We start from the raw sequence: 25,157 nt of genomic DNA, 5'->3' as shown, positions 1-25,157 counted from the left end.
CTTTTCCACTGGAAAAAAGGGAAATTTTGAAATATTACAATTATGTTGTTATCTTTAAAGTGTAATTAAGCTTCACAATAAATAAACAAAGTTATTTAATGATACAATGAAATTTTTATCGTACGGTCTATCTATAGTAGTTTTCAGTTTTCCCAGAATGCATGACCGTGAAGCCGAGCATGCGTATTCCAGGAATTTGGACTAACGTAGTTGCTAGTGCTTGAGAGCGCTAGCAAAAACACCTTATATAATGATAGTTGCACATACATGTAATATAATGACTTATCTACATCATATAATGAAAGATCTCAATTCAAAGACTTAAAAATAGTGTGTCATGTGACTACACTCGGAACCCAACCCATATAAGCGACTGTTCACGTGTGGATATCATCTTTTTTCTTGAGCGAGCATAACATACGCACGTTTGTATTCGTGTTGGGTTTTACATTTATTGTTTTAAGTCTATACGTCTCTAGGACGAAGTCCAGAGAAAAAATAATAAAGTGACTTAACTGTTTGTATTCTTACCAAGAACGCTGTTCTGGTCTTTTTACTTTTAGGTGTTTTTTCTAATACCTGTTGTAAACATGTGTTTTTGTCTTTAAATATGTCGGATTTGGACGACAGAGACGATGTCCTGTCGCTGGGGGGAAACAGTGACGAAGAGATTTTTGATAATGAAACTGAAAAAATGCAGACTAGGTCTGATAAACAGTCACAGTGTAAAACACGTGGCAATAAAAAGAGAAAGTCGGCCATAGAGCCCTGTGTAAACACAACCATCACCGTTAAACCGTCTAAACAAAGACGTATCACGAAAAAATCAACAGGAAATGATACCTGTTTAGACATAAACGAATTAAAATCTGCATTAGGAATTGATACTATTTTGCAATCAATTTCTACTCTTTCCGAGTCTGTTAAGAAAATGTCAGATGTAAATGTAGGTCAAAATTGGCAAAGTATGGCGTCCAATACGGGACATGAAACGGTTACTACTGGTCTTCCCAGTGCAACTGCATCTAGACCTATTTTAAGCTTAGATCAAGGTGAATCAAATTTTTTTGACAATGAAGAGACTTTGAATGATTTCAATTTGAGCTATTTAGATGCTCCCCCTAGCCCTTCATTGCCCGGAATAGATCCTCAAGTTGCTTTTCAAAATGCTTTTGAGTCGGTTGATATTGAGAAACCTTTAGATGATGATTCATCATGGAATATTCCACAGCTAAATCCAGATGACGTTACCGGCCCTAAAATTGGGTCTGGTCTAGCCAAAGCAGTTAACGCTGCTCTCTCGTAAAATCTTCAAAAGAAACCATGAATGATATTGGTAAAAAATATAATAGACCAGAAAATTGCACTTTGTTGAAAGTTCCACGGGTAAACAAGGAAATATGGGATGTTCTCGGAAAACAAGCTCATTCTTCTGATTTGTCTTTTCAAGAGATATAGAAGTCTCTGGCCCAGGGTTTAGTACCTATTGTCAATTTAGCAGATCAATTTGCAAATAATAAAGAAATCGACAATCAAAAAACAAAAGCCATGTTATCTGATTCAATCAGTCTTCTTGGTTATGGGTTTTACAATTTGTCAATGAAAAGACGACATGAGATCAGAAATCACTTGAATCCTAGGTACAGGAAGATATGTAGTTCTGATGTCCCTATTTCTGAAAATCTGTTTGGTGATAGTTGTATGTCAAAGCTTAAAGACATGGGTGACATAAATAAGTATCCCCTTAGCTCTAACAGGGGGCAAGGTGGAAAGTACATGTACTGTAGATCACTAAATTTTCACGACATCTTATTTTCGCGAGATCGTCATTGACTCTTGATTAGCGAGACAAAATTTTCACGAATTGTGGTTATTGCGCTATATAATCTTAAGAAATACTATTATACGCGAGAATTAAATTTTCGCGAGCACACTGTCTCGCGTAATTACGCGAAAATAAAGTTCTCGCGAATAAAAAATGATTTACAGTACTCTGCATATAGAAACAGAGCTCCTTATTGTACAGGGGTGCTGCTGGAAATTTCCAGCAGCACAACCAAACATATCAGTACAGTCAAGGTTACACGTATCCAAACAGAGGGTACCAATACAGACCGAGAGGAGGCCAGAGCTACAAGAGAGGAGGACAGAACTACTCCCAGCAGCAAAGTTATTATCAGAGAAACAGTCAGAAGAAATAGTTGAGGTGAGAAAGCTTAACATTGAATATTGGAAGAATTTTACAAATGATAAATGGATTTTAAGCACAGTTGAAGGCTATAAAATTGATTTCATTGAGGAACCAAAACAATCTTTTTTTCCAAAAGGAATCTCCTTTAATGAAAATGATTCAAAACTCTGGTTCAAAATGAAGTAGAAAATTTATTAGCAAAGGGTGCCATTGAAAAAGTTTACAATCCATCAGATGAGTATATTTCTAACATTTTTTAGTACCAAAGAAAGATGAATGTCAGAGACCAATTATAAATTTAAAGGTCTTAATGAATTTATTGAATACCAACATTTTAAGCAAGAAAATCTACATTTTGCTTTGGAACTAATTGAAAAATATGATTATTTGACATCAATCTATCTTAAAGATGCTTATTTCAGTATAAGTATCCATCCTGATTTCAGGAAATATTTGGCTTTTTATTGGAATGACAGTTTGTATAGATTTACTGTTCTTCCTTTTGGTCTGGCCTCTGCGCCAAGAATTTTTACTAAAGTTTTGAAACCAGTTTTTGCAGCCTTCAGATCTATGAATATCAAATGTTGTTACTATATTGACGAATCTCTCATTGTTAATACAAATTTTGAGAAATGTAAGAGAGAATCTGAAATAGTGACAAATGAGTTAGACAATATTGGTTTCTCAATCAATCGCAAGAAGTCAGTAATGATACTCAAAGAATAAAATATTTGGCCTCCAACACCTCAGATCTCCAGATTTCCACATTATTCTGCATTTTTTTCTCATTTTAAATATGGAAAAAATGTGGAAAAAATACAGAGAGAATTAACAATACGGAAAAGCAGAAAATATACGGAAATAATCTGGAAAATATACGGAAATAATACGGAGAATTGGACTTAGTCTATTTTTCATCTGGAAAAATATTTAACTCTTAACTTGGAATATTTTTCATCTGGAAAAAATACGGAGCTCTGGACTTCAGCAGTTCTCTGTTTCTCCTAAATGTTATGTACAATTTGATCGGGATCGAAAGAACGTTTCAAAAAGTAGGGCTCAGTGATCAATTAATTTAAACAACAGACCGCCAAAATTTGACCTTGGCTTCCATGTTGTAACATCTGCACTGTTTTGAAGAGGAGGTTTGTTGACCAGGAAGCCTGAGATCGCATTGCTGTATCAACCAATAGATGTAGATACACGTATTTCATATACAGTAGGTCAGTCATAGTTTTTTTAATGTGTGTGAGTGATGATGAAAATAAAATTGCTCTAGGCCTAGGACTGAGCTACCAGGCTATGTTCGTTTCAGCCAATATGCCCATGATTCAAATTATTCAATCAGCTCAAAGAACTTAATTATGATTAACCACAATTAAAGGTGTTAAATTAATTTTGGGGAGCCATGGGCTGTAATCTCTATATTTATAGCAATGACCATACTTTTTTTTTTTTTGGGTAGAGTCTAACGTCTGTGCAAAAGGAGGAGATTTCCTGAAAAAGAATAAGTGGTTATTCAACTAACTGCGATTTTAACAGGCTTAAAGCTGGTCCATGGATGGTTATGTATGAGGTATCATATTCTTTTTTTTTTCTTTTTTATTGCTCGTTTAATTAAGAACAGTCAACTATGATTGTCATTATTATAAATATTACTTTAAACAAATTGATATAAAATTGAAGAACCCAAACTTGTGTTTATAAAAAGATTATAAAAGGAATAAAAGCAATTAATTAAAATTTTATTAATATTGCACCATAATTTTAGTTTTTTTTTTAACTTATAGGATTTGCCAATTTGACCGCAAGTGCTGCTGCAAGAAATTAAACATGCAGTGACCTTACAAATTACAAAGAAGTCTGAAGAAAATTTTTATTGGACAGATGGGTGTAAAGCACAGACCTGAGATATAAATTGAATATTGTGAGAAATATGAATCAGGAATGCAGATAGAAAATGGCAAATGTGATCCAGATTGATAAAAAATGTCTATGAAATTGCTTCTTTTTTTTTTGGTAAATATGCAATGCTAGCTATGTCAATTGTTATTTTTTCCCCCAATATCTAAAAGTGTTGAACTTTTCACTACCACTTTTGCTTTTATAGAATGAATAGATTTCCATTTAATTCATATATATAAAAAAAATGCCACATTCTTATTTTTTTCATGATGAATTTGTGGCATAATAAGAGTTCCAACTTTTTCCATATATGCTCCTCTGTTTGTTTGTCAAAGATATAAGATCCAATACATTGCTAATGTCCATAATGTGTAAATTTTTCATTCATTTAAATGTTTTTCTCATAATGGTATCATAAATTGTATATAATTTTGCACATTGTTGATGGTTTTGTAAATATGTATGTATGTATGCATCATGTAGCAGTTTTAAGCCATTTTATAACCATGTGATTAACTCCGCATTTTCTCCAGATTTCTGTATTTCTGCATTTTATCAACCAAGTAAATACCTCCATATTTTTTATATATGGAAATGCGGAAATCTGGAGAGAATACGGAAAAAGAGTCCAAATACTCCCATCCATATTTTCTCCAAATTTTGAATACGGAGAAAATCTGGAAATTTGAATCTACGGAAATCTGGAATGAATGCGGAAAATTAGTCCAAATACTCCCGTCCGCATTTTCTCCTTATTTTGAATATGGAAAATATATGGAGATCTGAGGTGCGGGCTTATCATTGATTCTGTGGAATTTAAGGTCTTTCTTACTGATGAGAAGGTATCAAAAATTATGACATTATGTTCAGAGATTTTACATGAGCAAATTGTTCCAATTCGTAAATTTGCATCCTTGATTGGTCTTATTGTTCATGCATTCAATGCTATATTTGTTGGACCTTTGCATTATAGAAATTTGGAAAGAGACAAAATCAAAAGTCTTAAAAATTCTATAGATTATGAATCAGAAATGGTTATTTCAGAAAATAGTGTTCAGGAAATAACGTGGTGGTTACATAATATTGAAAAACTCAATGGGAAATTAATTCGCAACCCATCAGTTGACTACTGGGTTGAAACTGATGCATCCCTTCAAGGTTGGGGAGCAAGTTTTGAGGATAAATCTACTGGAGGCCGTTGGTCTGTTTTAGAATCTAAGATGCATATTAATGAATTGGAACTTAGAGCTATTCAGTTTGCAGTCAGAGCTCTTTTTGCAAGCTATTCAAACTGTCATATTGGTATTAAATCTGATAACACTACTGCAGTTGCTTATATTAATTCCATAGGTGGAATGACTTCTGAATCCCTTGATTCTGTTGCGATTCAAATTTGGAACTGGTGTTTAGACAAAAATATCATTATTTCAGCTAAACATATTCCAGGAGTGGAAAATGTAAAAGCAGATTTTCTTTCAAGACAATTCTCAGATTCTAAAGAATGGATGTTAAAATCCGATATTTTTATTCGAATTTGTCATCATTTTTTCTTTCCTGACATTGATTTGTTTGCATCAAGACTTAATGCACAGTTAAGCAATTTCATTTCTTGGGTATATGATCCAGATGCTGCCGATACTGATGCTTTTTCCCTGAATTGGACCAATTTAAAACCATATATTTTTCCTCCCTTCAGATTAATAGGGAAAATAATAAATAAAATCATTTCAGATAAAGTAGAGGAGGCTATTGTAATCATTCCTTTATGGAGAACTCAAAGTTGGTTTCCAATGTTAATTTCATCTTTAATTTCTGTTCCCGCCAGGTTACCAAGGCACAAGGATCTCTTGATCATGCCGCATACCGGAGAGTTTCATCCCATGGTAAGGAAAATGTCCTTGATCGCCTGTGTTCTATCAGGAAACACCTTGAGAGTCAGGGAATTCCAGAATTCGAATGTTCAATTATTAATGCAGCCCTTAGACCAGCCAGCAATAAACAATATCAATATGCTTGGCAAAAATGGGTTTTTTGGTGTGGTAAATGGAAAGTTAATCCCTATCAACCGTCTGAGGTGAATGTTGTCAAATATCTGGCACATTTAATGAAACAAAAATGTTCATATTCAGTAATAAATTCAAATAAAGCTATGTTTTTACAAACCCTTTCCTTTTTCAATGTGAAATTGGTAAATAACCAGATTCTGATTCCAAAGTTGTTAAAGGGATACTATAATTTAAATCCCCCTATACCTAAATGTAAAAAGACATGGGATGTCTCAAAAGTTTTGCATTTCTTAAGTGGCCTTTATCCAGTTCAAACATTGAATCTCAAAATGTTGACACTAAAATTAGTAGCACTTTGTGCACTAACTACTGCTGCAAGAGCACAAAGTCTCTCAGCTTTGAATTTAGATTACATGTGTATTTACAATGATAAAATTGTGTTTCAAATTCATACTCTTATGAAAACTTCGAGGCCAGGTATTGTATTGCCTTCAGTCACATTCTTTAAATATGATAAAAAAGAACTTTGTGTTCTTGATACTTTAACAGAATATTTAGACAGAACAAAGGATGTACGCAAAAGTCCTTTTTTATTTATATCATATAAAACCTATTTGAAAGTGACAACTTGTACACTAGCTAGATGGTTGAAAGAAGTTTTACTTTCCTCTGGAATTAATACCTTTACCGCTCATTCCTTTAGGGGAACAGCAGCATCCCTGGCATATAACGCTGGCACCTCCATGAAGGAAATTATGGATACAGCTAACTGGCCCTCTGCAAAGACTTTCCATGCGCATTATTTAAAAGAACTTCCTGTGCAGAATTCCTTTGTGAAAAGTGTGTTGGACAATAATATGAAAAGACAGTGATTTAAGTGAAGTTTTTCCTTTTTGTGTAAATAAACGGCTGATATCATTTCTTTTGATTAAACATTCAATGTGTTTATAAAATATTTCTTGTTGTGTTTGTTATTTTGTGACAACACTTTGAATATGCTATATGATACCCTCGTAGAGCCGAAAGGCGATATGTAATAGAATGGTCCCTCATCCAAGCATACCTTTAGGGATGTGAAGGATGAGAGACATTCTATGTAATGAGCCTGAGGTTCAAGAGGGTATCATATACCCACCCATATTGAATAGACTTTCATGTTTTGTTTTTCCCAACCCTTTTTGTGGGTTGTCACAAATTCTGTAAATTATGATATCCACACGTGGACAGTCGCTTTTATATGGGTTGGGTTCCGAGTGTAGTCACATGACACACTATTTTTAAGTCTTTGAATTGAGATCTTCTCAGTTATGCTTCGCTACACAAGGAAACAAATGCTATATGATACCCTCTTGAGCCTCAGGCTCATTACATAGAATGTCTCTCATCCTTCACATCCCTAAAGGTATGCTTGGATGAGGGACCATTCTCCAATCAAAGAGTTGTCCATACATGTTACACAATTGTGAGAAAAAGGGGGATTTAGTCCTCTACAGGAGTATCGCGTGATATTTAACGCATGGACTTGTGAAGATATTCTTTTTTCAAAGTAATCATCCTCATGTTTTAGCAAAATGTTTTCACGATTGTGAAGATATTCTTTTTTCAAAGTAATCATCTTCATGTTTTAGCAAAATGTTTTCACGATCATCAATTCAAGTTTTTAGAAGAAATAATACATGGAATTATTTTTAATAATCTATACAGTGCATCTATTGACAATCACTAGACAGGGTTATGAAATATCGTTCATCCCTGCCATCTTTCTGCTTTTTGAAATTTTCAACCATTTTCAACACTTGTGTATTTTCGAGCAATACCTTTATTTCGTTGAACGAATACTTCCGAGATCAGCATTAGCAAACTTCTAATGCAAGAACGCTGTTAATCAAAGGCAGATCCAGGACCGGTGCCTCGGGTGTGCACCCCCCCCCCCTCCCTTTCGAATTAAAAAAAATTGTACAATCCAAAAATCAACGGAAAACGCCTCATTAATATCATTAAGCCTTGCAGTGTAAAACTTTGCAATGCAGCGATGTAATATTAAAATTATTGCATTCAATAGTTGAAGGGGCATCATTTAGTGAGCTCAGTGCTCAGTAGCTCTAGTTATTAGGGGTAGGGAGTGTCAGTGCAATTTGTACTGTAATTGTAAATATAACTGTATATTCAATATGGAGGTGGGGGGGGGGCAGTCATGATAATCAATCGCAGAAATATATCCCTACCTCCCGACCGGGATACACATGTATCAAATCAACTTTTGTCAGTCATGACACAGATTTCGATCATTAGCACCAATCATATTCTTTGTTGGATTTTGCAATTTTATGTCAGTCAAAGAAGTCAGAATAAATGTTTAGTCACTCAACGCATCACTTTGTCGATTCTTTAAAAAATTGTAATTTTTTTTCCTTAGCGAAAAGGCCTGTGATTCTAAGTGTATACTTTCAAGCAAGATCTGCAATAACACAGTGAATAAGATGATAATCTGAATATGAAAAAGATTTTGAATAAAAGTTTTATGATTTTATACATGTTAAAATTCTTTATGATGAGCGATGTCGGAACCTACTTTTTTTTTTACCACCCTTTGTGTCATAATTATTCATATATTAATCACAGAATCAAAGCAGAGAATGGAACAGACAACCCTTCCTTTTTTGAGATTATTCTCATATTAAATTGATAAACTTATAATTTATGTAAAGGCCGCCTAAATCTCTTATCTAACAGTATTCCTATACGTTTGTATATGTTGCCTTTTTAACCGGATGCTTATTTTGTTTGTCAGTTATAGACTACCCACCCTTAAAGCATACACATGGAAAACGAGGCCACAGGCTTATTAGGTTGGCATATTTGAAAATCACGAGTTGATGAATACATTGGGACATTTACTAAGAATAATTTTTGAAAAGCATACTGTAATTTAAATATTGTAATAAGTGCACACACACTCTCTCTCTCTCTCTCTCTCTCTCTCTCTCTCTCTCTCTCTCTCTCTGGGACATGCTGACTACCTTTAGATATTCAGACTAAATGAAAAATATCAATGTATGAGCAAAATATAAACATAAAAGTATTCAGTATACAAATACATATGACTTATATTTAGCTATGTTATTAATTGTCATCGTCTCAAGCCACGGTCCGGAGTCCGCATATAGCTCTCTCCATAATAGGAGAGGATCGTACATTTTGGTCGTGGTTTGCGACGATGTGTTATTGTAGACATCAACATTAATCGCTCTACCCGACATTGCGTGATAATGATTATGTAAAACACAGAATAATGAGTACATATAAGCCTATGTACTTACGTTCTTACGTTAAATAGTAATAATGTTATTTATTTAAATTTTCCACATTACATTTTTCAAAAAATTGATATTTTTTTAACACCTAGAAATATTTCATCTACAATCATCACGTGTACGAAAAATATTGCAAGTCCCTACACCGCGACTTTGACGTCATTTTCTGCACATTGTGACGTCAAGAGAAAAAACTGACGACTTGTCAAATGTTGAAAAAAAAAGAAAATAGACCTATTATGGTTATAACCTGGCTACTGTGGAGGGCTTCTGTTAAACAGTGATCCAGAACAGACACGCAAGTGTAAAAAGCATGTAGACTAATGCGAATACATTTCTCCATTTTTAAAAAAAAATGTTTGTAATTGAATTATTAGGCTGAAGCCTTCCATATTTACCACGTATAAATAACATATTTATGCTAAAAAGGATTTATGGTTGTGTTTATATAATTTACGGTAACTTTTCTTATGATAGATTAAATCTTTGCAATGTGATGTTTTTAATAACATGAAATTTATATAAGGTAAATTTGATTTCTGCATGCGCCAGCTGACCAAACGATAATCATAAATATTAATTTTAAACATGGGGCGCATTCCTCTCGGAGAAAAAAACTTGTTCAAAAATACGCGTAAGATACCAATGTTTGATTTTATGCTTGAATTTTTTTCCAAGAGGAATGCGACCCACTTGAAATTTTAAAATGAATCTGTAAAATCGGTGAAAAATTCCAGAAAACTCAAAACCGTCATAGGTTTTAGCCGTTACAATGCTAAACCCAACATCCGGTTTGACGAAAACTACCCATCCCTGCATTGACGAAGTCGAGTAGATAGGGAAACCACAAATAGTTTTAATGAAGATGTTGATTTAGTTTTTAAAAGCAAACAAGTATAATGTAACAGATTGCAGCATATGGCATATTGTAGGATAAAGAATATACTCTCTGTGATTGGTCATCTTTTTGTTTTCTTTATATATGGTACTCTCATTTGATCATCATGCTGAAAATCAATTAAAAATATGTACCATGCATGGAATTTTTTTTTTTTCTATTTTATTTTTTTTATTTTTCGTAAGGATTCGTTGTGAAATTTTTTTTAAATGCTAAAATGATATATTTTTGCAGCCGATTTGATGATTTGCATCAATTTATTTATACTACTATTAAAGGGGTCATTTTTCAATGGGGTTCAATTTTTTTAGGACTCCCATATAAAATAATGACCCCTCGGGCTCTTTTTCTACAAAAAATGATTTTTTTTTCTCTATGGCTTGGGGGGTCATTTTTTGTCATTGAAATATGACCCCATGTCATTATTTGATAGGGGTCATTATTCGTCTTTACACCGGCCGCCACGGTAAAACCCCTTGTAGAGAACACTGATTATTATCCTCGAACAATGATAAAGGTGCTATTCTTTTGATGTTGCATTAAAATGTTCCTTTGCCAGGACATTCATGTCATATGGATGTAGTTTAAAGTTCTTTTCTTTTATCATAGGATAATGGTTCTGAGTGCAGGGAAGATCATCGAGTTTGACAGCCCTCAAAACCTTCTGAACAGCAGGGGAAGTGTCTTCTATGCAATGGCTAGTGATGCTCATTTGCTTTGAAAATTTATATCTTGCATTAAAAAATGTTCATTTTTACCTTATTCTTAAAAATATAACTTAGCAAGTCATGTTTATGAAGGTATTTTAAATTTTATGGTAAGAATCACCATATCTGTCCTTGCAATCAGATTGTAGTTGAAAGAGCTAGTTTCATTTTACACATAAAATGAACTGTACTTGTATGAACTGATTGACTATCACCATGTGTCCCATTTCACATACCGTATAAGCAGAATTTTTAGCGAGCCAGGATTTAATTTTGGCAATATTAGCGAGGATGCCAAGATCGCTAAAATTGAATATCGCTAAAAAAATAATTGCACTTTAATATAGCTTCTTAAATGAGCTTTTTAAATTCGCTAAAATTACTGTTCTCACTAAAAATAAAATACCGAGGACAAATTGCTAAATTTGCATCTCGCTAAAATTTCCACTTATACTGTATTAAAAAAAAGTACAGACTTAACTGCTCTATTTTCTGTAATAAATTTTGTTATTGAGGATCAAGGTATTGGAAAAAATGCAATTTTTTGTAGAAAACAGGCATATGTAACTACCTTCAGAATTACTAGTAAGTTAAAATAAGAGACATGTTTAATGATCATCTGAAACAGATATTTCATTATTTACTAAATATTTTGGATCAGAGATTGTGCTCTATATGTAATACAGATGTACATGTACTGAAAAAAAAATTACTTCGACTTTTGGCTATTTTTAAAGGAATTTACAGGATGGGGTAAATGTGACACATTTCATGATGTCATAATGCAGTGACTAAAAAGAAAATATTTCCTTGATTGTTAGAACGTGACAATCTGAAATTTGAATGTGAGTAATAGAGGAGCCTGTAATTCCTAAATAACAAGGCCAATTTATGCAGAGATTATGCTTTTTATCTTTTACCAATGGCTCTCATTTTATATTACATACATTCATTTTTTATGAATAATTTTCAAGCACATAATTAATATATTTCTTGCACCTTTTCAAAATAAAGAAAGGAAAGAATTCTGAATGCTTATCTTTATTTAGTTGACTAGTTAACTTTTCTGATCAAAATACTTTTGTCATTGTCTCTAAATGTTTCAAGTTCAATTTATTCACTCAAACCAATTATTAAATGTGCATTTGGTTCTATGGAATACAATACATACTAAAAACAACAAACATTAGATACACATGAAATGCCGGAAATACATTCAAATTATGAAGAAACAACAAAAATAATAAATTTTAGGTAGTAAGTCTAAAAAATTTTCAAATCCAAATTCTGTTTTGAAGATATAATATGAGGACTATTCAAAAAATACATAGACAATGTTCCTCATCATCATATTATTACCATGAGAGGATATGTGCTAATCTCGGACAAAGAAGAAAATTTAAAAATGAGTGGTTACAAAAAAATCAATTCTAGATTTTTAGCTCTTCTGAGCCAAAGGCTTTTCTGATCAAAATTTGTCCGTTGTCTTTGTTGTTGTAAACTTTTCACATTTTCATCTTCTTCTCAAGAACCACTGGACCAATTTCAACCAAACTTGCTACAAAGTAATCTTGGATAAAGGGGATTCAAGTTTGTTCAAATGAAGGGCTTTGCCCTCTACCAAGGGGAGATAATTATGAATTAGTGAAAAATTTATGGCATTTTTAAAAAATCTTCTTCTCAAGAACCACTGGGCCAGGAAAGATGAAACTCTTGTGGAATCATCCACAGGTAGTGTAGATTAGATTCAAGTTTGTTCAGATCATGACCCCCGGGGGATAGGGTGGGGCCACAATTGCTGATCAAATTTTACATAGGAATATATAGGAAAAAATCTATGAAAATCTTCTTCTCAAGATCTATAGGGACAGGAAAGTTGAAACTCATATTGAATCATCCTCAGGTAGTGTAGATTCAGGTTTATTCAAATCATGACCCCCGGGGGTAAGGTGGGGCCACAATTGCCGATCAAAGTTTTACATAGGAATATATAGGAAAAATCTTTAAAAATCTTCTTCTCAAGAACAATTGGGACAGGAAAGATGAAACTCTTATTGGATTGTCCTCATATAGTGTTCTTTCAAGTTTTCTTTTTTAAATCATGACCCCTGGTGGTAGGGTGGGGCCACAATGGCTGATCAAAGTTTTACATAGGAATACATGTGTATATGTAGAAAAAATCTTTAAAAATCATATTCTCCAGAACCACTGTGCCAGGAAAGATGAAACTCATGTGGAAGCATCTTCAGGCAGTGTAGATTCAAGTTTGTTCAAATCATGACCCCTGAGGGTTGGGTGGGGCCACAATGGCCGATCAAAGTTTTACATAGGAATATATAGGGAAATCTTTAAAAATTTTCTTCTCAAGTACTGCAAAGCCACGATTAGTGATATTTATATGGAAGCATTCTCAGGTACTGTAGATTCTAGTTTGTTCAAATCATAACCCCCAGGGATAGAGTGGGGCCACAATGGGGGGTCCAAATTTTACATTAAAACACATTTCAAAAAATTGTTTTCTATAGAATAGCAAAGCCATAGTTAGTGATATTTATATGGAAGCATCCTCAGATATTGTAGAATTAAATTTGTTCACATCATAACCTCCAAGGGTATAGAAGGGCCTTAATGGTGAATCAAAGTTTGACATAGGAAAATAAAGGGAAAAATCCCAATAAGAGAAAAGCTATGTTTAGTCATATTGACATGTAAGCATCCTCATCCATTGAATATTTAAATTTGTTCAAATCATGAGTACCCTTTGGGGTAGAGAGGGAAGCAATGGGGAGTCAAATTCAATTTATTACAAAGTAATATATACAAACAAAATGTTTAAAAAATCTATAAAAATCTTTATCTCAAAAAGTTATATGAAGTATTGATACAGAGGCATTCTAAAGTAGTATTAGAATTCAAGCCATCTTAACCCCCCCCCCCCAGTAAGCTTTTCAGCTCTGATCTGATTAATGTGCTTTTTCTTAGTTGATGTGCTCAGGTGAGCAGTGTGGCCCCTGGGCCTCTTGTGGGAATATAGGCCATAACTCAAGAACCCTTTGGCCAATCATTGTCAAAATTTTCACAGAGCATCCTTGGTCCAAGGGCTACTATTTAAACTAAAACTAGGATTTCGACCCGTAAACAAGGGGAGATAATCAGGAAAATAAAACCAAAAGTACTGCTTGCTATAAAATCTTTTTCTCCAGAACCACCAGGCAGATTTTTACAAAACTTACCTACAAGAATCAAGATATGTTGAAGATCAAAATTGTTCAAGACATCACCCTGGGGCAAACGGCATGGCCTCCATGCTTCAAAGCTTCAAAGTTCACCAAAATTTACACTTGATAAAAACGTTTATATTTTGCTCACTGTAAAAACTAGGATCATCAAATCTTCTACGATGTTGCATCTTAGGACTTTACATCATGTTATCTTAAAAGTAGGTCATGGTGACCTACTTTTTAAATTTTGTGGGCATTTGTTTTCAAATTGGTATAGAGGCATATTTTGGACACTGTAAGGTCTATGATCATCAAACTTTGTCAGTTGATACATCTTGGAGCCTCAAACAATGTCAACTTAAAAGTAGGTCACCATGACTTACTTTTTAGGTCACCTGAGTAAACTCAGGTGACCTATTGCTATCCGTTTTCGTCCGTCGTCGTCTGTCGTTCGTTCGTCCCGTCGTGTGTTAACATTTGAACATTTTCAGCTTCTTCTCTGCAACCACTGAACCAATTTCAACCAAATTTGGCACAAAGCATCTATGGGTGAAGGGGAACAAAAATTGTGAATTTCATGATCCCTGCCCCCCTGGGGCCTGAGGGGTGGGGCCAAAACCACTAAAATTAATGCAATCTTTAAAAATCTTCTTCTTTACTCCTGGACATCAAGCAGTCAAACTGTTTGCATGATTGTAATCAGCATTGAGTCCTTTACCAAAATTGTGAAATTCAAGGCCCTGGGGTCAGGGGTTCTAGTGCTAGGGCGGGGCTAAATAAGTATATAGTGAAAATGCATTATTTCTTTGGAAATCTTCTTCTCTACTCCTGGGTATTAAATAAACCAACTAAGTACATAGTTATGATGAGCAAGAGTGCCTCTACCAAAATTTTGAATTTTATGGCCCCAGGGTCAGGGGTTCTGTTGTTAGGGCGGGGCTCTATTGATTATATATAGTGAATTTATTTTTTTTTTTTAATTTAAACAATATTTTATTATGATAAAACATAATTGGATTGGACAGCAGGCACTGCCTATATAAGTCCTTTCCACAGTAGTGAAAATACATGATTTCTTTGAAAATCTTCTTCTCTGCCCCTGGGTATTAAATATACTAAGTAAGTGCTTAGTTATGATGAGGATGAGTGCCTCTACCAAAATTGTGAATTTTGTGGCCCCAGGGTCAGGGGTTCTGGTGTTAGGGCGGGGCTCTATTGATTATACATAGTGAAAATACATGATTTCTTTGAAAATCTTCTTCTCTGCCCCTGGGTATTAAATATACTAACTAAGTGCATAGTTATGATGAATATGAGTGCCTCTACCAAAATTGTGAATTTTATGGCCCCAGGGTCAGGGGGTCTGGTGTTAGGGCGGGGCTCTATTGATTATATATATTGAAAATACATGATTTCTTTGAAAATCTTCTCTGCCCCAGGGTATTAAATATACTAACTAAGTGCATAGTTATGATGAGGATGAGTGCCTCTACCAAAATTGTGAATTTTATGGCCCCAGGGTCAAGGGTTCTGGTGTTAGGGGGGGGGGGGGGGCTCTATTGATTATATAGTGAAAATACATGATTTCTTTGAAAATCTTCTACTCTGCTCCTAGGTATTAAATAAACCAACTAAGTGCATAGTTATGATGAGCAAGAGTGCCTCAACCAAAATTGTGAATTTTATGGCCCCAGGGTCAAGGGTTCTGGTGTTAGGGCAGGGCTCTATTGATTATATATTGAAAATACATGAATTCTTTGAAAATCTTCTTCTCTGCTCCTAGGTATTAAATAAACTAAGTGCATAGTTATGATGAGCAAGAGTGCTTTTACCAAAATTGTGAATTTTATGGTCCCAGGGTCAGGGTTTCTGGTGTTAGGGCAGGGCTCTATTGATTATATATTGAAAATACATGAATTCTTTGAAAATCTTCTTCTCTGCTCCTAGGAATTAAATAAACTAAGTACATAGTTATGATGAGCAAGAATGCCTCTTTTAAAATTATGAATTTTATGGCCCCAGGGTCAGGGGTTCTGGTGTTAGGGGGGCGGGGCTCAATTGATTATATAATGAAAATACATTAAATCTTTGAACTTTTTTTTCTTTGTCTCTGGGTATAAAGCAGATGAACTACCTTTATAGTTATGATGAGCAAGGACCCTAATCTTGCAGAATTGTGAATTTCATAGCCCCAGGGTCAGGGAGGGGGTGGGGGCTCTACTTATATACTGAAAATGAATTTATTGTTTGAAATCTGCTCTTTTGTATTTATAAAACATTTATTTACTTTTTGATATTAAGGGTGCCTTTTTGAAATTTGTGTAATGTGTGGACCTAGGGTCAGGGGTTTATGTCACAGGGTTAGGGGCACTACTGGTTAGTTGGAATGCATTTTTGTTCCCCTACCCTGCATATGGGTATTCAGTAACCAAGCTAAGCAACTGCTAAGTGTATTGTTATGATGATCAATGGTGCCTCTTTCAAAATTGTGAATGTCATATAGCATCTGGCTTAAAACATGAATCAAATTCAATAACTGGAAAATTGTTGCATAATGCTCAGGTGACCTATAAGGCCCGTGGGCCTCTTGTTTAATTTTGTGGCCAATCTTTTTTTTTATCATTTAATCCCATTTTTTCAGACACTGGGATGTTTAGAATCATCAAATCTTTTATGTTGAGGCATTTTTGGGCCTTAAAACATATTTATGAAAAAGTAGGTCACTGTGACCTATTTTTAAAATTTTGTAGATTGTTTAAAAGGCATATTTTGAATACTCTCAGACCTATGATCATCAAACTTTTTCAGTTGATGCATCATGGGTCTTCAAAAAACATTGACCAAAAAGTAGGTTGACCTACTTTTGACATTTTTAGCTATATTTAAGTATCTTAGGTACTAATTGGCTTAGAAACATCAAACTTTATCAGTTGATGCATATTGGGTTTTCAGAGAATGTCAACAAAAAAGTAGGTCACTGTGACCTACTTTTGAATATCTCAAGTTTTTATTGGCTCAGAATTATCAAACTTTTGTCAGTTGATGCATCTTAGGTTTTCAGAGAATGTCAACCAAAAAGTAGGTCACTGTGCCCTACTTTTTGATATTTTTTGGTTATATTTAAGTATCTTAGGTACTTATTGGCCTAGAATTATAAAACTCTGTCAGTTGACGCATCTTGGGTTTTCGAACAGAATTTCAACCAAAAAGTAGGTGACATTAACCTACTTTAAAATATCTCAGGTACTTATTAGCTTAGAATCATTAAACTTTGTCAGTCTTTGGCACAGGGCCAGAAAAGCTGAAACTTATGTGGAAGCATCCTGGGGTAGTGTAGATTCTAAATCATTCAAATCATGACCCCTGGGGGTTTGGCAGGGCCACAATGGGGAATCAAAGTTTTACATAGAAATATATGGGAAAAATCTTTGAAAATCTTCTTCTCAAGAACCACTGGGCCTGAAAAGCTGAAACTTATGTGGAAGCTTCCTGGGATAGTGTAGATTTCAAATTGTCTAAATCATGATCAGTGAGTTAGGGTGGGGTCACAATATGTATTACAAGGGGGAAATCTGATAAAAAACAGCATGGTCAAAGCTTCTCAAGTGAGCGATGTGGCCCGTTGGCCTCTTGTTTGAATATCTCAGGTACTAATTGGCTTATAATCATCAGTCTTTGTCAATATACGCATTTTGATTTCTGAGAAAATTTCAATCAAAAAGTAGGTCACTTTGACCTACTTATGGTATTCTATAGATATATTGAAATACATGTATCCTTAGTCCTAACTGGCTAAGAATCATCAAACTTCGTCAGTTTATGCATCTTTGGTCTTGTTAACTTAGAGTTAAAGGCTTCAAATAGAAGTGATAGATTGTGCAATTTAACTGAAGAGGTATTCAAGCCCCTTGGGCCTCTTGTAAATAAAATGAATAATTAAAATTTGATTATGTCTCATTTTCCATTAAAATATTATGACTTTCTTCTATGCAATTTTAGAAACAGATTTTTTAAAAAAATAAGTTTATTAATCATTATGCAAACCCGTTTACAATTTCTAACTAACTCGGGCCAGGATAGTTAGTATAACAAAAATAAAAGAGAAACATATATTATTTAAAGCATTTCTACAAATGTCACCATCTTATTTTGTGAGTTTTTGTTAAGTTCAGTAAAATGTCCATATTGTTTTTAATATTTGTTTTTACATAAGAAAATAACATATCTTTTGTTTCAATTTTGATCTGAAATCTGCAAAACATTTTAAATTTATATATCTTACATGCTAAGAAGGACACGAAGGTATTTAAGGACGTTTGATCCTGAGCTTTTGAGCGGATTTTGGTCCTGTCCTTTATTTATAAGCTTCTGCGTCATTTTTAAGTTCTAACGCTAAACCTGAATTCTACAATGCAAATTGAACTATATTCAATGAAAAAATCACAATTAAATTCCATTCAAGTAGAATTTAGCTAGGAACTATGTTTTGTGGCGGAAGGTTTTTTTAGAAGAAAATGATCAGTTTTTTTCCCTTTTGAACTATAAAAGTACTGTTAATTTTAGATTCCTACTTTCCCATGCTGGTTGCGCACAAGGCTGTTTTTTGCAGTGAAATGTGTTATGCTGGTTCTGAATTATCTATTAAATCATTTCTTATGAATTCTTTCAACAAAGTGTGACAAATATAGTAAATATATTCTGAAAATCCGGCAAAAATATTGAGCCAATTTTAACGTAAAATTGACACTTTTTTAGTAATATCTGAAAATTTACATCACATACCCCCACTTTTGATGTTCTTTTCTAAATATTCAAGTTAACTTTGACCTATTTGCTTAAATTCAGAAAAAGTTTAAGACTTGAAAATAATTTTCTTGCTTATAATTAAATTTTCAATACCAGAAAAATCACATTTTCTTAGTGCAGAAAGGTAAAAAAATTGATAATGCAAAGCAATTTGAAACTTTTTCTTCGTCACAATTTTAAAGTGTCTTTTTTAAAATAGACTTTGAGTTCATTTTGTTTCATGCTCTATTTGGACAAAAATATTGGATGGAAAAAGTCGAAGACGTCATTTTTAATTAAGACACAAATTTCAGTGCAAAAAGGTCATATTAAATGTCCTGTAGCGCCAAAAGAAGCATATTGACCCCCATTATTTGTTTTGAATTTCAATTAAGCTATGTATGTAGAAACTAAAAGTATACTTGGAAAAAAAGTTTAAGACTTTGAATATCAGGATTGAACGTCGTTAAAAATTGTATTTTGGAATTCCGCTCAGAATAAAAACCTAGGACCACATGCTTCCACTGTAATTAAAAAATTTAACACAGAACTGAGATTTTTCCATAGTATATGAACATGTTCACAATCAAAGAGTAAATGTCTAATATCTTCAATTTCATCACACATTTTACAAAAGCAGATGCTTTATGTTTGCATTTAAAAAGGAAACTGTTACAACACAATGTATTATTCAACAATTTGTAATTAAATTCACATATTCTTTTGTCATAGATGTCTTTAACCTTGTTTCTATATATATCCTTCTAAATCTCTTGAGCAACAGAAAATAATCTTTTAAACATTAATTGATGGCTTGGAGCTTTAAATTTTTTAGGTCACCTGAGTTACTCAGGTGACCTATTGCTATCCGTTTTTGTCCATCGTCGTGTGTCGTGCGTCGTGCCTCTTGTGTTAACATTTGAACATTTTCAGCTTCTTCTCTGAAACCACAGAACCAATTTCAACCAAATTTTGTATACAGCATCTATGGGTGAAGGGGAACAAAAATTGTGAATTTCATGGTCCCCGATCCCCATGGGCCTGAGGGGTGGGGCCAAAACCACTAAAATTATTGCAATCTTTAAAAATCTTCTTTTTTACTCCTGGACATCAAGCAAGCAAACTGTTGGCATGCATGTAATGAGCATCGAGTCCTCTACCAAAATCATGAAATTCGTGGCCCCAGGGTCAGGGGTTCTAGTGCTAGGGTGGGGCTATATAGATTATATGGTAAAAATGCATGGTTTCTTTGAAATCTTCTTCTCTGCTTCTGGGTATTAAATAAACTAACTAAGTACTTACTTGTTGAGCAAGAGTGCCTATTCCAGAATTGTGAATTTTATGGCCCCGGGGTCAGGGGTTCTGGTGTTAGGGCGGAGCACTATTGATTATATAGTGAAAATGCATTAATTCTTTGAAAATCTTCTTCTCTGCTCCTGGGTATTAAATAAACTAACTAAGTATATAGTTATAATAAGCAAAAGTTCCTCTTCCAAAATTGTGAATTTTATGGCCCCAGGGTGAGGGGTTCTGGTGTTAGGGTGGGGCTCTATTTATTAGATAGTGAAAATACATTAATTCTTTGAAAATCTTTCCTTTGCTCCTGGGTTTTATGCCAATGATCCAAGAATATATATTTGTGATGAAGAAAGGTGCATTTAGCAAAATGATTATTTTTTATGCCCCCCCCTCCTGGGTCATTGGGGGGGGGGGGTACATAGTTCGATAATGAATTAATGCTTTGAAATCTGCTCTTTGGTTAATCAACCATTTTATGATAAAATTTGCAAAATTTTGAAATATGTGGCCCCAAGGTCAGTGGTTTCTTTGGGATGATGTTCACAACTGGTTATAAAGTGGAAGTGCATTTTCTCTTTGTTACTCTGATCTACCTTTGGGTATTAAGTAAATAGAGTAAGCATGCTAAGTCTATAATTATGATAAGCAATGGTGCCTCTTTCAAAATTGTGAATTGCGAATTTCATGGCCTCTGGTTTAAAACACGAACCAAATTTAATTGTTTGAAAGTTGTTGCACAATACTCAGGTGACCTATAAGGCCCGTGGGCCTCTTGTTTAAAGAGTAAATTTTCATAAAAGAAATTACATTTTTTATCTTCAGTACAATATACACCATTGACAAAATTAAAACAACACTTCCCTATATTCTGTATGTTGGCACAATAAGTCATATTGAATCGTAAAGATTTTTTATAGATTGCTGTTTTTAATATTTTGTGTATTCACAGATCCAATTAGTCTGGTCCGATTTATAGAAAAAAATAATACTTCTATCGGCAAATAATTATTTTTTGGTCCAGCATAGTTTTTTGTCCTAATTCGAGTATGCTGAATCCGAAAAAATATGCTGGCCTTCATGAAAATGGCGTTAAAGAGGTCAATATGGCGATTCAAAATGGCGGACATCCAATTTTTCTAATTTTCTTTTAATATCGTTAAAAAAGGAAAAACAATGTGTGAATATCTTATTGAATGTAATACAAGTAAAAAATGATAGTAGAATGCTAACATTATTAGTTTAACTCAGAAAATTTAGTTGTTTCTACACTTAATTCGAATTTTCTCTGATTTATTTGTCTATTGTTCTATATTCTGCTTTGTTCAGGATTTTACATTTGCAAATATCCATACACTGCAGATTTGTATTTTTTCCTCTACATCTCACTATTCTACAATTGATTGATGGTGCAGCTGTAAGTTAAAAGTCAAAATGGTGATTCAAAATGGCGGATATTCCTTATTTTCAAATTATTTCTTAATGTCGTTTACATAGGAGAAAGGATTTGTGAATATCTTATTGAGCGAAGTACAACTATGTAAGATTCCAATTGAACACTAATATGATCACTTTAAATCAGAAAATTTAGTCGTTTAAATTTAAAATGTGTTAATTAGCTCAAAATGGCGATTCAAAATGACGTCATATTCACTCGAATTTTGTAAAATACTCAAACTGCTGAATTTTGAGTCTTTTTGCAGAAAATAAATTACAGTTTGTTTTTATATATTTTGAGTCTTTTTGCAGAAAATAAATTACAGTTTGTTTTTATATATATAAAGAGAAACCAAAATCCTTTAAAAACCGATTATTTAAACTGATAATCTGCCAAAATATGGCTGAAAAATTGCCGATAGGCCTGCTACATTGACAAAGTCGACCAAAACGAAAAACAAAACCAAAAATAGGGCTTGAAGTTAAAAAGCAACTTTCCTGACAAATTTTTTTTGGGTGATTAATATAATCATTGGATGAAGAAGAAACGGGATCTCGGCGACATTCACGTGGGGCTCGCGAAGGTTCTACCCTACAGGTTTGTTGATACATGGTATCATTTCTCGTATCTCCATGGCTTTCAAAGAAAAAAAAATCAGTGTAAACTCAACGTTAAAATGCATTTATGACATATAAAATTTATTGCCATTTGAACTGCAAATTGTATTTGAACAGCAGAAAGATATTTTGTTTGACATTTTGCGGCGATGATGTACTGAGTATGATTTGGTGGATTTTCCTTTCCTGCACTCCAATACACAAAACGTCAACATTTGTACTTAATCATGTTAAATTCTTCTGAATACAGACTAATATGTTAAATATTATTAATTTACCGGAGAGTTAAGTATCATGGTTGGGATGTTTTTCCTTTGAAGGAAAGTGTACATTAACTGGAGATACACCGATGGGCGGAGCCAGCAAAAACTGTGCTGTGTAAATAAATTATTGAACACCAACTTGAAGGCGATTTCATCATTTTAAATTACATATTGAATCTGAATTATGGACTGCGTTTTATACAGAGGCAAAATTTCTGCAAGTGAAATAAATTACAGTGCGTATCCCAAACTACGAAATGCTTTTACGGAACTCTGCAAATATTCGATCCACCGCAACGAGAAATCAAGTTCTTGACATGAAGTCCACACAGAAATACTAGTATATTTTAAAAATATCACACCTATTGTAATATATAGCGCTTTAGCAGAATATGCCATCTTTGCTGTGTTCTTTCCTATACTAGAATAAAGTGCAGCTGTACCTCATCCACAGATGAAGAGTTATTGCCCCTGACACAGCGTTTTTGTGAATGCGACAGCTATCGAAAATGTCAAGTTGATCAGCGGGTATCTTTTTTCTTGATTTTCGAATAGCACCCGAATTTTCCTTCTACAACTTTGATTTTTTCTTCTTTGATATCCAAAAGTTTTCTTGTGAATTTCAATAACAATCCGTGTTTATATCAAGCTTGGATGCTGCAATTCGAAGTTCTTTCTCATGAACACACACACGTAAAATGTGTATATCAAAAGTACTGGCAGGAAGGCGAGATTATCCGACCTTAAAACGTAGGGGGACCTTTTCTTATACGGACCGGACCTTTTCATAAAAGGCGGACCTAATATGTTATCGTAATAGGTCCGGCCGGACCTTTAAACGAGGAGGACCAAATATTATGCGACACCTGTCAAAAACTACATTTTTCTATTGGGTAATTAAAAATCATGCATGGAAATTGGTGACATGACGTTTTATTGGCCATGATACAATAACGTTATTGAATATTTATTATGGTGTATCCTAATTTATTTTGAAGAAGGACGGAGACTCGATCGCTCTTCGCAATCGTCTCCGCCCTTCGTCCAAATAAGTCAGGATACACCATAATAAATGTACAACAAAATGTTTTTGTGAAACACTATGCGCCCGGCAGCAACAAAGTTTGAAAAAGTTTGATTTTTTTTTTTTGTATTTTTTCAAAGAAAATTCAAAAAATGATTTGCATCCAAATTAGATGCTTTCTTGTAAAAATTTTGCTGTAAATGAATGCAACACATGAATACCTAATAAAATATGTAAAGAAAAGCTGTATAGATATTAAATTTTTTAAAATAAAAAAATATCTAAGAAAATAAAACACATAATTTGTGAATATTTTTTAAACTTGTGGTTAAAATCTTTTTGAAACCAGTCACAACTAGGGAGAACATGTTCATTAACATTCTTTGTGCCGCGGGCCTATTTTGGGCCTATTTTCAAATACTACGTTAAGTGCCATGGGCCTATTTTGGGCCTATCGTTAACGTCATTACGTCACAAGTAAAACTGATTATGACGTTACGTTCTCTTTCTCAATTTCGCGCCACTTTGTTCTCTTGTTGAAGAAAACAATTTTACCACTCCGTCACTGAAAAAAAGGAATGTAAGGAAAGGAATGTTAAACGGGTATTTCATTTTTCTTGGTCTTTAATTAGAAAATGTAAATAATATATTCTGATTTGAAATCAAATATCTTATCAACATTTTCAATCCTTATATGAACGATACAAGCAATCAAAGTTACATTTGGAAAATTCCTTATCTCAAAAACGGGAAAAACTTATCATCATTCTTTTGATTGTGGAAATACTAGTACCCAATATCATATTGTAATTTCTGTAAATATTTTAAAAACAGTTTAATATTGGAACATTTTTAAAACTGAAGAGCTTTTAAACCGACTGTAAGAAGTTCTCAGAAGCATAACAAAGTGAAAGAATTTATTTTATGCATGTCACATAATAAAAAAAATCCACAAGGAAACACTGAAAGAACTATATGCGGTATATTGCATATATTTGCCCCCACAAAAGTCAAATTTTGAAAACTTCCTGAAATGTGTTGAATTCAATAAATTGTAAGAGAAATATAAATTAACAGAAAATATTATAGTGTCAAAGCAGTGTGTTCACAATTTTTGTTTTTTATGACGTCACAAACTAGTCCGACTTAATATCCTTTTTCAGAAAGAGGACAAAATGGACAAATTTTCAGCAATTTTAGCTTTAAAATTTATAGAGCGCAAGTTTGTTCAGAAACAATATTGACATATTTCATTGATATCATCATTCTACACATTATATCAAAATATTGATCCTGAACACACATGCGCTCGGTGACTTTTACGCAAAATATCGACGAAATATGTACATTTTTCTGTAAAATGCATAAAAAACTGAAATTTACGTCATGTTTGTGACGTCATTACGTACATATGGCGTCATTACCTATGAAACTACTCAGTGCTTTGAAGTCAGCATATACTCCCCTGTTTAAGAACTTAATAAAATATATC

The 25,157-nt window shown here is 33.6% G+C and overlaps 3 protein-coding genes and 1 long non-coding RNA gene across 5 annotated transcripts in view; all 4 read left to right on the top strand.

The window, feature by feature from the left end:
• The window catches only part of LOC134232133 (multidrug resistance-associated protein 1-like), a 100,191-nt gene extending 88,144 nt beyond the window's left edge, over nt 1–12,047 (top strand). For both annotated transcript variants that reach the window (XM_062714087.1, XM_062714086.1), the window contains one exon: nt 10,924–12,047. In XM_062714087.1, coding sequence (XP_062570071.1) covers nt 10,924–11,035 — 112 coding nt within the window. In that variant the 3' untranslated portion in view covers nt 11,036–12,047. The remainder of the gene's footprint in view (nt 1–10,923) is intronic.
• LOC134232144 (uncharacterized) lies at nt 345–1,751 on the top strand. The gene has a single exon (XM_062714090.1). It carries the CDS (start codon nt 611–613, stop codon nt 1,304–1,306), a length of 696 nt encoding a protein of 231 aa, XP_062570074.1. The 5' UTR covers nt 345–610; the 3' UTR covers nt 1,307–1,751.
• LOC134232142 (uncharacterized) lies at nt 2,944–4,518 on the top strand. Its single transcript, XR_009984722.1, has 3 exons — nt 2,944–3,410; nt 3,657–3,767; nt 3,982–4,518. It is a non-coding gene; the product is annotated as an uncharacterized LOC134232142 (long non-coding RNA).
• Nucleotides 4,700–7,091, top strand: LOC134232143 (uncharacterized). The gene is made up of 2 exons (XM_062714088.1): nt 4,700–5,979; nt 6,806–7,091. The coding sequence occupies exons 1-2, from the start codon at nt 4,951–4,953 to the stop codon at nt 6,830–6,832; spliced, it is 1,056 nt and encodes a 351-aa protein (XP_062570072.1). The 5' UTR covers nt 4,700–4,950; the 3' UTR covers nt 6,833–7,091.
• Nucleotides 12,048–25,157: the final 13,110 nt, after the last annotated feature.

This window comes from Saccostrea cucullata, unplaced genomic scaffold (assembly GCF_032062105.1).
Source record: "Saccostrea cucullata isolate Sc308-1 unplaced genomic scaffold, CSIRO_AGI_Scuc_v1 ctg492, whole genome shotgun sequence".
Classification (NCBI taxonomy): Eukaryota; Metazoa; Mollusca; class Bivalvia; order Ostreida; family Ostreidae; genus Saccostrea; species Saccostrea cuccullata.
This window is presented reverse-complemented; position numbering and strand designations above follow the sequence as displayed.